Below are 13,337 nucleotides of genomic sequence, written 5' to 3' on the forward strand. Positions count from 1 at the left end.
AGTATGTAATAATGGACATTTCAGGATGCCTTTAAGTGGCCCCTGCAGACGACGTTCATGTCCGGAGAACGATAAACATCCTGACGGGCAGGGCAACTCCTGAGCGAGATCCTTTAATGCAGGCTAAGCAGGATGCGATGGACATTTCGAAGAAAATGGGCATTCGGCTCGCGTTGGGTTTACAAAGTTAATGATTTATTATTTATGGATGTCATAAACGGGGGAAGCGGCCTTGAGGAATTGGTTCAACGCCACTTCTCCGGTTGGGAAGTTCCCCGTCTCTCGGCGATCAATTACGGCGAATGATGTCAATCTTGAAAATTAGAGAGCAGTTTCTTTTTTTCCCCACTAATTATCGTAGCAGAACATTAGTAGGATTAATTGGAAAATCCAATATACTAAGGTGATCATTTTATCCCTTGGAGCATTTATCCAGAGAGAATAATTTAAAAATTCAAGGGCATTTGTTATTGCACAAGTTAAGGAATACATTCCAAGGAAGACGAAAACCGATAAAACTCGATTAATGAAACTTTTAGGAAGTTCCCCGAGAAATGGCAGAATAAATCCGAAAATGCTCTACTTTCGGGCACGACGAATTCCCGGAGGTGAACTCTATATTACGGACTGACTGCTCGCAAATCTTCCCAAGAGACCCCGGGACGCGTTTGTAAAAATTTCTCCCGTAAGACGTAAGCATTACACGCGTTTCCACTCTGGTACATAGAAGTGTACCCCCTATATATAGCCGAAGATAAATATATAATCTGGCAGCCTCCCAATGGAGCACATTGGCGGTGCTCACTAGGGACTTAATAGTGGCCACGTCGGTGCAGCTGCCGAAGTTCTCCCGGCGTCCAAGAGAGAGGCTAAGACCCGAGAAATAAGCGAAAAAGGAGAAGGATTTGATAAAAAGGAAAGACTTGCCGAAGGGAAAACGAGAAACGAGAAAGGAGGAATGCGTCTAGGAAATAGCCGAGCCTCGAGGAGTCCTCGAAGAGCTTCTCGATCCGTCTTTAGTGCGTTTCGTGGCCCTCGATACGATAAGATGTGGCTTTCGGTATTAAGGTGAAGTGAGAACAAGTCGAGGAACTCTATCGACGTCGGTAAAGAAGATTCTTCTAAATACCTTGGTTTTTATAACGACAGCTGTGTGGAACTATATTGGACACTCCACCTCTCGTTTTCCTACGATAATTATAAAAAGGTCCTAGTAAAACTCCATAAATCCCCTGGATTCGTGGTTTTTGAGGCCCTAATTCACTGGGGAGGGATTCAGTCGAGTTGGAATAAATTTTTTAGCGGCTTTTCTATTAGCTTAACGATCTTCCCGGCGCTGGTGGACGTCGTTTCCCCAGGTCGGGCAAGTCAATGCTGCCAACCGGAGTAAGTCGCCCCCTTAAAACCCCAGCAGTGGATAAATATAATCACGTCGATCGCTGCATTTGGGTTAGCGACCCGCGGGCCGGTTCGTCGTAAGAATAAGATTATTACGTAACCCCGGACTCGAAGAAACTCCGGACGAGTTCCTCGGCGCGAATTGCTCGGCTTCGAGGCGTCGCGACGCCTCTCCGTCGACTCGCTAAATCGTCGACGGTGTTCCCCTCGAGACGGGAAAGGCGGTCGGACAGTTAACGATATCGCCCATAGAGAAATTCAGAAAACTCCCCGACGCATCAAGTGAATCGAAGAAAAATCCCGGAAAAAGGAAACTCGAAGACTAAGGCCTCCGCGAATTTCCTGATAAGTCTTCCGAACGGACTTTCAAAGACTATGATAGTGGATTATTGGGGACTCTCGTGTTCTCGAGTTTCGGAAAAAGTGTGGGATCCTGAAAGACCAGGAAAAGCAACGGGCAAACTCGATCTTAGACACGTCTAGAAGGTATTCGGAAGATCTTGGGAACCGGAAGTGTTAGATTGACGTCCCTTTTCGCTGAAGATCGAGTAAAAGTGGAGTGACTTCGAGTGGTTATCAGTTTCCGAGCTCGTCGTTGTTAGCGAAATTAACGTCGATTTAGAGCGTCGAAATCGGCTGGATTGAAAGTCGGGCAAAAAGTCGGAAATAACAGACGAGGAAGAAGAGAAGAAAGGAGGAAAAACACGTCTAGAAGATATTCGGAAGATCCTGGGAACCGGAAGTGTTAAATTGACGTCGCTTTTTGCTTAAGACCGAGTAAGAGTGGAGTGACTTCGAGTGGTTATCAATTTCCGAGCTCGTCGTTGTTAACGAAATTAACGTCGATTTAGAGCGTGGATTGAAAGTCGGGCAAAAACGCGGAAATAAAAGACGAGGAAGAAGAGAAGAAAGGAGGGAAATCTTGAGAATCGCAGTGTTTCGAGAATTCCTTAAAGACATTGAAAGGACAATTCCCGATATAGAGAAGCTACAAAATGTCCTACGTGCAGGATTACGAGGACCAGAGATGTCCAAAGAGAAGATCCACGTGGGATCGATCCTAGATCCGAGAAAATCGCCGCCTCCGCTTCCGCGATGACGCACGTTAAGATTTTTCCGACATTTCGCGACATACACTCACAAGTTATTTACTGCAAATAACGCTTCAAGGATTTCCCAAAAGGGTGGCATAAATCAAAAATTTCTTTTTTTCCCCGGAAGATAATGCGTGCCTTTTTTTTCCAAACTCGGATACGCTGGCTCCTGAAGAGCGTTTTAAGTATTAGGCTAATAGATCTCGAAATAGATCAAGCGAAGGTAATCGGAAATATCCCGCCAGCTCTGAAGGAACTTAACGAATCGCGTTAATTCGCTCGCGTCTCGTTTTTTACATTCGTCCGCGCTGCTTTTTTTATCGACTGCTTTCCCACGTTTTCTTCGTGATTCCCTTTTTCCTGCTTCTTTTTTTTTTTTCTTCCCGTTTTAATGAAGATGAAGAGCACTATCTCGCTCGTTTTGGGGTCGAGCGGATTTTTCTGAGGACCTCGCCAGAGAGAATAGTCGAAGACAATGCATCACATGTATCCAACTTCCAAGGGGGACCCTTTGTGTCCTCTTGGCTTCCATCCTCAGGTGCGATGGCCCACAAGGTGTAAACGCTGCTTCAGGTATTCTTATGGACAAATGAGTTGACTTTTAACAAAACGATTTAAATATCCGACATGAAACTCCTCACCGCACGGTACACCCTTCCCTCAATTTACGCGGCACTTTTTACCCGTCTCTTTTTACACGGTTAATTGTAACGCAATTAACGCGCCACTTATTTTGCTCCTCGATATGCTCCCGAATTTCGTTCCTCACTTATCTAAAATGAGGTACTTAATACTCACTTATTTAGATTAGTCGATTAAAATCGATTGCCTTGAATTCAGAGCAGTCTAAAATGTTTACACTTACGCCTTATTACATAGAATGTCTATGTACCCAACAGGGACTACAAAGAGCACGTGGGAAGAAAAGGAAGCTTGAAAGACACCACCGCTTCTTCACCGAGTCTTTCGCCATGGGAACCGTCATCAGGAAAGTGAGTATCCTTCCGACATGACAATGTAGACACTTAGAAATTAATTACAATTAAAACCATCGGCCCCGTTCCGCAGACGAACGTCTTTTCGGTTTTCTCCAAAATCATTAATAGGAAATATTAATCGTTTATTCAATTTCATATATTCTAAACGTCTCAATAGTTCCTTAAAGGAATTCTTAACATTACTCTTTGCCTTTGACAAGAAACATGTAAATGAAATTGCAGTCTTCGCAATTGAAGGTATATTAATTGGACCTCTTGTACTTGGAATAATCTCATTGAAACGTCTAGATTGAAATTTATTTCTGAAATAATTCGTCATTTCAATAAATTATAAAAAATCCGATTAAATTGTATTGGGGAACCGGGCCTTGCTTGGTTATGTTCTGATGATTGTCGTTATTTTAATGTGTCATTATTTAACAATGTCACGATTATTAGAGCTGCCGAAGTGACGGACAAGAGGACCTGGGCGTCTACTTCGAATTTGTCAAAAGATGACGGGAAATTCCTCCCGAAACCCGAATCTTCGATCGGATGGACTTCCGTTCAAGATTTGCCTTCCGCGGAAAACGAGGATTTCGTTAAACCGGATGTCAGCAGGACTGTCACTGTCAAATCGAAAAACTACCTGGGTTCGCAATCTGACAGTTTCGACATTCGACGACACTCGTCGGATGAGACGACCCTCGATCATCCCCAAAAATTGCAAATCAAAGGCGTCATTGACAAAAGCAAAGGAACGTCATCGGAAAATGACGTGGAATTCATTATCCAAGTTAGTGGAATAATTGACCGATAAACAATAAGTAGGGAAACACACGTTTAGGTAGACCGAACATCTATGATACGTACAGGGAATTCCCAAAATTCATTTCGCCACACAAAGCAGTTAATGCAACAAAAGCTTGCCCTATGTGTAGATACTATGGGCATTGGGGATGATTCAAACAGTAAATAATGAATTTTTTCATGTAGGCAGTAATACTTAATTTTAAATAATCGTTTCATTGTTACTCTTCCATGTCGATTAGGTGAAAAAATCCCGATCCAAGGAACCTAACAAGTCACCGAATCCTCCGAAGGAAGGAACCGACGAAAGCGTCTCCACGAAGGAAGGAAAAGGAGGAAAAACGGAAAAGGTCAAGTTACTTAGGTTTCTTCCGCGAGATAATCGGGGAATTAAGTCGGTAGATTTATTCATTTAGGTAATGATATCTCTGCAGAATGAAATCGAGAAGTTGAAGGCGCAACTGAACGACATGAAGGCGAGATGCGAGAAGGTGGAGAAGGAGAAAAGTGACATTTTACTGAGGCGATTGGCGACAATGGACAGCGTCTCCAACAAGTCTGGCAGCGAAGTGTCGAAACTTCAGAAATCCCTGAAAGAAGTTCAATTAAAGAACGATGGTAAGGACCTGAGATAAGAGCAAAAGTGGCTCCTGGATTCGCTTGGAATCGATCAATCGAATAATTGCCATTCAATTTTCTATTTAACCCCCATGGGAATAAAAATATTTATCAAAAGTTATTCTTATCCTTTATGCAGATCATTTTATAAGGGATGGTTTTGCAAGTCCAAGGGACGATGGTCTTCTAATCGCAAGCTCTATTTCAGCTCTCGTCGATGAAAAGTCTCATCTGTCCTCCAAAGTGAAGAGTCTGGAAAAGGAGCTTAACTCGAAACCTTACAGAAACGACAAAGACAAGACAAACGAAGACTTAAGGTCGAAGTTGAAAGCGGCCGAGACACTTTGCGAGACTCTAATGGACGAAAACGAAGATATGAAGAGAGAAATAAGGGACCTGGAAGAGGAGATATACGAGATGCAGGATAACTTTAGGTGACTATATTTTCGGGAAAGGAGACTTCGGGCATGTTAAGAGAGACATTTTCCTTTTTTCTTTCCTTTAAAATCCTTCAAACTAACCGGGACGCAGATCGTTGTTAGATACGCTCCCTTGCAACGAATTTGTTTACAAGATTTGCGGAAAAGTAACAGGCTAAAAGAATGGTCTGCTCAAGATATTCATTATGATTCAGATAAATGTGCTGCATACATGTCGGATATATATAAATGAGGAAATTAAATCAATTTAATTATACAAGCGGGGGACTCTATATATTTTATTAAATAAATGTTTCTTTGTTCTTGGGATTTTCCAATATTAATTTATGATCCAAGTGTACTTAAGATTAATTCGGTATCTGTTTTTCTGCATTATCAGGGAGGAACAAGCTGACGAATACACGACTCTCAGGAAGAATTTGGAACAATCGAACAAGAACTGCCGAATTCTCTCGTTTAAATTGAGAAAGATCGAACGGAAGGCTGAACAACTCGAAGTAGAGAAACTGGACGCGGAAAAGAGATATCAGGAGGTGAGATAAAGGATTTCAATTCCGCGTAAACGTTATTTAATTGGATATGAAAGTGGCATCGGAAGAGTCGGTCATTCATGGAACTTTTCTCCAAATTGGATCTACCGAATCATTTGAAACTTTACAACATTTGAAACTTTCACGAGCTCTTTAAACTGATTACACGCAGATGAAGAAGGTCGAGGATGTCCTAAAGAAGTTGGGAAACGAGTACAAAAACAGATCGCAGAAGAAGACGACGGACTTCACGACGAAAATTCAACTTCGCAAAATGGTAGACGACATGGAGAAGGAAATGGGTAAAAGTCTGGAATTTCTCGCGTAACAGAGGATCCACTGACAAGAGGAAATGTCATTGAACCGAAGAAATATTTCGTTAATTCGAAGGATAATGATTAGACTCAAAGAAATTGTCAGGATGTTTCTTTGACCCTATTCCAAGGAATATTTCTTTCGCTCAATGGCATCTCTTTCGCGGGGTAGAATCCACTTGGAATAATTAAATGTCGATCCTAGGTGACGTTATCGGCATTTTTGCGAAAATCATCGAGGGGAAGGACGTCGACGTGTCGAAGCTGAAGCACGAGGATAACACAAAATACGAGAAGCTTTCTAAGGAGCACGAATTGTTGAAACAGAAACTGGATAAGACTTTGAAGGAGTTGGCTAGCGAAAAAGAGACGAAAAAGTCCGAGGCCGGTAAGACCGTTGACGACAATAAGAACACGGATTTACAAGGATGTAAGAACCATAATATAATAATTTTCTACACACTGGGGGGAAAGAAATTAATCCAACGAAATGAATTCCAGTGAAAAAGAAACTGGAAGAGGCAGTCACTTCGAAAGAGGAGTACCGAAAATCCTGGGAGGCGGAAAAGGCGAAACTTCAGGAAGAGAAGGAGAAGCTGAAGTCGAAATTGTTGTCCCTTTCGGCGGAAAAATTGAAACTGTACAACGAAGTCGTTCAATTGAAGAAGGACTTGGGTACGTGAACCTTTTTCAATGTCCTGCACAGATAACAATGCCCATGTAAATTTACATACTCGATCAGTGGTAATTTTTATCCCACGATAAATGGCGAGAAAATTGTCAGGGTGGAAAGCAGCATCTTGTAATTAATATTCATCACGTTGAAACGTTATTTTCCCAGAGGTAGCTACGTCATCGGAGGTGGAAAATGCTAGAATGGAAGGATTGCTGAATGACCTGAAGAAAGAATTATCCCTGGAGAAAGAAAAGACGAAGAACCTGCAAAATGAGCTTACTTCATATACAGAGAAGGAGAGCAGGATGACGAAGACTCTTGCTTCTGTAAGATATACATTTACAATATTTAATTATACCTTGTACCCCTGGCAAAAATCGCAATGCCTAAAAACAAAAAGAAGACAAAAGACACATATTGTTATCAGATATGCACAACTTTGACATTTAGGCGTCGCAGAGTCTCTCTTGAGCAGTATATCAATATCATCAATTAATAATTATATGGCTTATCAATATATTATCAATTTTTATTTCTCATTTCCCTGGAAATATCAGGCGGAACAGGCGAAGGCGCAAACGGACGCAGAGTTGAAACGAACGAAACAGGAATTGGAGATCTTGAAGAATTCAACGAGCATGAAAATATCGGAGATTACTGGTGAACTGGTGGAGGCGAAAAAGGAGAAGGAGAAGATTAAACTGCAAGCACAGAAGGACGTACAATCGAAGGAATCCGAGCTAGCTACCCTGAAGAAGAAGGTCCTCACCCTGGAGAAAGCTGGGGCGAACACGAAGAAGATGAACGAGCTTAAGGAAACCTACAACGAAAGAATCATGAGTACGTCTTTGATGGTCTCGATCGTTCTCTTATTTCGTGGATTGAGGAATTATGCAGTGACCAAGGCCAGAATAATAATGGATATTTACGCACCGAATTGCTTCCTAGATCTTGAGAATGAAGTTAAAAAGGGCTTGAAGGACTACGAGGAGCTTAACGCGAAGCACGGAAAATTGCTCGACAATAAGACGCAAATCGAAACCGAGAACCAAATTCTTAACAGGTACCCCGCGAGTCTTTTTCTTTTTTTTTTTTATCAGATTAACGTTGAGTCTTTGCTAATGTCAGAACATGAGAATTCCCTTGATTACCTGATGGATTAATTGCAGTAAGCTGTTGGCTCTTAAACATGATTTGGGCAGCTCCGATAACGAGCTGAAAGCTCTCCAGGACACGCTTAAGTCGAAGGAGAGAGAATGGCAGACGGAGAAAACGATGCTGGAGGTGAATTTCATTCTTCTACCTGTATTACTTACATTCTGAGTTACAGAAATTTTTGTTAATTGTTTAAACAGGAGATAACGCAGGGAAAAACCTCCAGTTCGGCGTTGGACGAGGCCAAAGATGAGATCGGCAGGTTGAAGAGGGAAAATCGCTCCCTCGTGGAACAAATGGAAAACGTAAAGAAAACCGTGAGTATGAATTATCTCCTTACCGTTCAAACCTTACCTTCAGACATTGAACGTTAAAATTTAAGGGATTAATTTATAAGACCCCAACAATCCTTCCTAATTAACCCTAGAACTCCCAATAGGTACATTTTCGAATATCTTCCATTGTTAATGAGTAAACCCGGATATCAGACTTTTGTTATATCTACTTTTATTTATTATACTTTCCTTATCTAATTATATCAATACGTGGGTTCGCGATGCACAACTTTCCGAGACACGTGTTTTCAGAACGACGACCTCATCAGCAAGTTAAAAGACTTCAACACCGTGACGAAGATTCAGAGAAACTTGTCAGCTGATAGCTCGGCTCTCGAGTCGGAGCTTCGAAAGGCGAAAAATGCTTTGGCTAATGTCGAAAAGGCGAAAAAAGCCGACGTGGCCCAGTGCAAGCTCCGTTACGAGCATCGAATCACAGCCCTGAACGAGGAAATGAAATCGATCCAGAATCAGCTCTCCAGGTACAAACGAGAGCGAGATACATATAAGCACATGTTGGAAGGTGCTCAGAAAACAATCGCCAGTCTCAAAGTAGCCAGACAACGCAGACAATCGAACACATCTACTGGGAAATCCGACGAGGTAAGAATAACCCTTTGAAATAATCTCTGGATTAGATACTACTATGATTTTTTTTTTTTTCCAGGATGAAGAATTAGCAACGACTAACGTCTCTATCCTGGAGAAGCAGATCAGCTGCATGGAAGACGAGCTTTCCGAAAGTCGGCTCGAAGCTTCGAAGCTCAAGACGGAATTGGTCTCGGAAAAGTCAGCTATGCAAGTTAAGCTCTCGGAAATGCAATCGCGCGTTAACGAGGTGAATTTCAGACATAGTTTCTAATATATATTTTGCGCAATTATTAATCCTTAATAAACTGAACACTTTAGCTGGAGGAGGAACGAATGCTGGCGAGCGGCAGGACGAAAATTCCTGGCCTGAAAGTTCGCATGGAGCTTGCATGGCAAAAAGAACGAGAGGAGCAACAAAGATTGCTGCAAGAAACGGCCACCCTTGCCAGAGATTTGCGACGAACTTTGTTTGAGGTATGGCCCATTGATTTGCATATAATCTCCGAATAATCCGAGTTCACAACCTCTGGGAACATTTCAGATGGAGAGGGAAAGGGACATGGAACGGCTCGAGACGAAGAGGAAACAAGACCAAATGAAGAAGCTCTTCGATGAGGAGAAAGAAGAAAGTAAAAAGAAATTAACAGAGGTAAGTAAGATTGATATCGCGTAGACCGGATCCACCCGAGTAAAGCGTACTCGTATCACTTGAGTATTCAAAATGACCTTATCACCAAAAAGGATATATACGAGTCTTAATATATCGACCTAGATTAATATTAAAAAACCGCTTAAATTACGAAACATATCCTGCGAACCGTGATACGTTAAATGTGATTCATTCGACAATGAGATAAGCGCGCTCCAAATTCTAATTCAATTCGGCGCACTATGGCGGAGTGACGGAAATTTGCATGGATTACACGCACCGAGGGTAATTACCCTGTCGGAGGCAGTCGATCGGACAATCACTCGCAATTAAATAACGTAATCTCCATTGCAGCTGCAATGCGACTTGCTCGAGTTGCGAGACGCCTACGCAAAGCTGCGAATGAGCAACGAGAAAATGAGGAGGGAAAAGGAGCGCCACGAACGAGAGCGAGAGGATCTCCGTGAAATAATCGCCAGCAAGAGACGTAACGAGCAAAACGAAGCGAGAAATGTTAACGTACTTTTGCAACAGGTCGACGACCTGATGAGACTCTTTCCGGAGCTGGGGAATAAGACCGAAAGCAAACCGGAGGCACCATTTACGCCGACGCCCCCCAGGAGGCTGAAGGTAAGGACGAGTCATGTATCTATATTTTCTATCCAATTTTCCAAATAAGATAAAAAAGTCGTAGTGTCGATAGCAAACGTGGGAAATGTTTAAATAGGTCGTAATAATTTTCTGTGGCGTATTTCTTGCCGTTCACTGGTGACCAGCGTGCCGGTCAACGTGTTGAATAATATTTTATAACAAGACTTTATATTCTGATAATTGAAAATGTCACGATACCGATGGTACCAGAGGTTTTCTGCTTCTCAAGTTGTATTAATTGCACGTGGGTTTTTTGTCATTGACAAGGGTCTTTTTTCATCTTTTCCGCAGGGACCAAAATCGAGGGAGTCTTCGCCCATGCTGGAGTCAAAGGAGGATCCGAAGAGTAAGGACCTTTTATGAATTAAAGTTCAAGTGTTTCGTTAGGGAGGTAATGTCAACAATTTACAGACACAGCTGCCAACCTGGGTGGTAGAACGGAGAAGTTGGAGTACACTATCGGGAAGTTAATGGAAGTGGCGAGAGAACTTCAAGATTCGAAGAGGGCCATCGACGACACCACCGCGACAAGGGCGAAGAAATTCGGCAAACGGTGAGGGAAGATTAAAGGGAAGTATTGAGAATAACTCAACCGATAAGTCCATATCCTTTTCGCAGCTCCGCGTCCACAGATGATGACAGTGGAAGAGGAACAACTCCAAGCCGGTCCTCGACGAGCACAACCGGTCGAGGGCCGAGTTTGAAGAGGAAGAGCCTCTCTTTGGAACAAACTTCAGGGAAACACGAACAAGTATTCATCCCCGGACGTTCTCCTAAAATTAAAAAAAATATATGGGAACTTTATACGTGGCTTTTGTCGCAGGTCATATGGGGAACGGACAGTAACGTGTCGAGCTTGCAATCGCTGAATGGATCGGAAGTGGACTCGCGACAATTCGGTACTCAAAGGGATTCTAGCGTCGACAGGTAATGCCACGTTTCATGAAAAATTAATGCAGAATCTCTGTCATATATCATCAATAAATCACTTCCAGCCGGCTATCCGGGGGCTCCACCAAGAGCGAGATGCTGCACAGGGAGAAGAAGTACCCCAAAGGGCTGATTAGGAAGATAACCACGAAGCTGACGAAGTCGGCCAGCATGGACGATCCTAATAGCTCCTTCGAATTTTCGATTCAGGTTGGAGATTACACTCTTATCGCGGGATTATTTACTCTGGATGGAGCTGAGAATTACGAGTAATTGATGGTGATTTTCGTAACAGACGTCGGGGTCCGAGGGAAGCATCTACGAGGAAATCAAGCCGGACAAGAAGAACCTGAAGAAGAAGTTGACGGACATGTTCAAAAGAGGCTCCAAGAGCAACGGGTAAACCCCCTTGCCAGCATGTTTCTCTTACCTTAGATATCACAATTACATGCGGAAAAATAATTCGTTCATTGAAGGAAATTTAATTTACTTCATTCGGTCAACTTCTTTAAACGTTTCGGTTCATCGAGCCGAATTGTAGTAACTTGGCTTCATTTGCCTCGGTCGACTTAAGTATTTTTTATTAAACCTGTCGTACTTAAATTCGACATTTTATTGTTAAGAAATAAATGTTAAACCTTTTTGTTGTCTAGCCTGGACAAGAAATCTGGTTCCCGCGAGCCGAGCAGACCATCGTCCAGGAATTCCGCGGTCTCGAAGACATAACTGAAATTATCCACTCTACAACTATAAATCCTCATTGTTCCGTGTCGTAGGTCATGCACGCGTGCGTGATCCAATGCCTATAAAGAAAAAAGTGTCTTATTCGAGTCGACTGATTTGAAGGGGGTCTCCACTTCACCTTAAACAATGCCCTCTAAAAGTGAAACTGCGAGATGATGCTGGAATTTTTTACTGCGACCCTCGAGTAACGTTAAACAAAGTTACCTTAGCCTTAGAGTACCATCCGATTAGGGTTTTATAACTACGTAAAGTACTGCCATCGGATATTTTCAGCCGATGAGTATGTTGGAGTCGTCGACGAACGAGTATGGCGGGACCTCCAGGTTGTAAGGAGCAGGACCTTTACGAACTCGTCCTGCGGCGTCGAAATGAGATCCATGGCATGGGCAAAAGAATCCTCCACTTACGGACCCAGCACCAGCAATAGGAATGCATCCTAGATGCGTGCAAATAGCAATTACCACCAGCCATTCAGGGCGTTGGACCCGCTCCTCGTCCGTTTGGGGATCTCTCAGATCGGCCACCCTGATGGCCCTTTCCTGGTCGATATGTGCTTGCGTTCTAAAAATTAAAAGCCCTTAATTTACCGAGAGGATCATCCCGGATGATATCCGGAAGCCTGAACCGCTTCGACATCAATGATTGTGACTATGATTGAAACAACGCGCGTTACTTTGATGTACTTTCAAGTATTACCCATGACCGAGACACCGTACCTGTGAATTATTTGAACGGGCTTCCCTCGCCATTTCACCACCATAGATTTCCCTTCTGGGATTTCGCTAATATTTACTTCGGTCTGGGCAGTTGCCAATATGTCACGGGCCGGCGACATGTAATACAAGTAATGCAAGCCATGGCCTTTGATGGCGTACATTAATCCCACCCCTGCAACTGTGAAATGTCATTTTAAGATAGGGTGAATTTCTTGACTAGGTCGATGCTACCTCTTATCACGACTTATCGAATAATATAAATTTACCAAAAGACGCGAAATGGGAAAGCCCTTTACGTTCGGCCGCACTTTGAGATGCTGGAATGTTTGGATCCTCGATCGACTTCCTCCGGAATTCTTGAAAATTCGGTTTTGGAATATCGGTGTGGGCGGATTTATCTGAAGTACACGATAACATGAGATATGTCAAAACGTCGACTATATGCAAATTTTTCCTCTTTATAGGTACTAACCGAGGTTTCCATGCGAACACGTGGAAGGTATTAATTTCTGAAATATTGAATTTCCGCGATTTAGGCAGGTCATTTTCTTCAATATTTTTGTGCTCAACATTTTCATAACCGTTGATTAAGAAATTCGAACCTATTCTATCACCAGCTTTGACAGTTTTACGGGGGCAAATGTCAAACAAATTTAATTTCCATCCTAACGACGTTCAGCGCGGACCTGTTAAACGATTAATCGTTGCG

At 42.7% G+C, this 13,337-nt stretch overlaps 2 protein-coding genes across 2 annotated transcripts; one reads left to right on the forward strand and one right to left on the reverse strand.

The window, feature by feature from the left end:
* The first annotated feature begins 1,562 nt into the window (after positions 1-1,562).
* Positions 1,563-12,168, forward strand: LOC105696549 (myosin-2). The gene is made up of 27 exons (XM_012419113.2): positions 1,563-3,065; positions 3,392-3,484; positions 3,929-4,265; positions 4,522-4,629; positions 4,714-4,897; positions 5,106-5,331; positions 5,717-5,870; positions 6,040-6,169; positions 6,387-6,611; positions 6,683-6,856; positions 7,023-7,183; positions 7,415-7,697; positions 7,806-7,920; positions 8,027-8,141; positions 8,213-8,329; positions 8,600-8,950; positions 9,015-9,185; positions 9,257-9,412; positions 9,480-9,587; positions 9,942-10,217; positions 10,530-10,584; positions 10,650-10,791; positions 10,857-10,989; positions 11,062-11,165; positions 11,234-11,378; positions 11,464-11,567; positions 11,822-12,168. Exons 1-27 carry the CDS (start codon positions 2,968-2,970, stop codon positions 11,892-11,894), a joined length of 4,338 nt encoding a protein of 1,445 aa, XP_012274536.1. The 5' UTR covers positions 1,563-2,967; the 3' UTR covers positions 11,895-12,168.
* LOC105696550 (ubiquinol-cytochrome c reductase iron-sulfur subunit-like) lies at positions 12,159-13,239 on the reverse strand. The gene is made up of 4 exons (XM_012419114.2): positions 13,101-13,239; positions 12,895-13,026; positions 12,629-12,806; positions 12,159-12,473 (listed from the first exon to the last, which is right to left on the reverse strand). Exons 1-4 carry the CDS (start codon positions 13,204-13,206, stop codon positions 12,182-12,184), a joined length of 708 nt encoding a protein of 235 aa, XP_012274537.1. The 5' UTR covers positions 13,207-13,239; the 3' UTR covers positions 12,159-12,181.
* Positions 13,240-13,337: the final 98 nt, after the last annotated feature.

This window comes from Orussus abietinus, unplaced genomic scaffold (genome assembly GCF_000612105.2).
Source record: "Orussus abietinus isolate OABI.00-Male unplaced genomic scaffold, Oabi_2.0 scaffold15, whole genome shotgun sequence".
NCBI lineage: Eukaryota > Metazoa > Arthropoda > Insecta > Hymenoptera > Orussidae > Orussus > Orussus abietinus.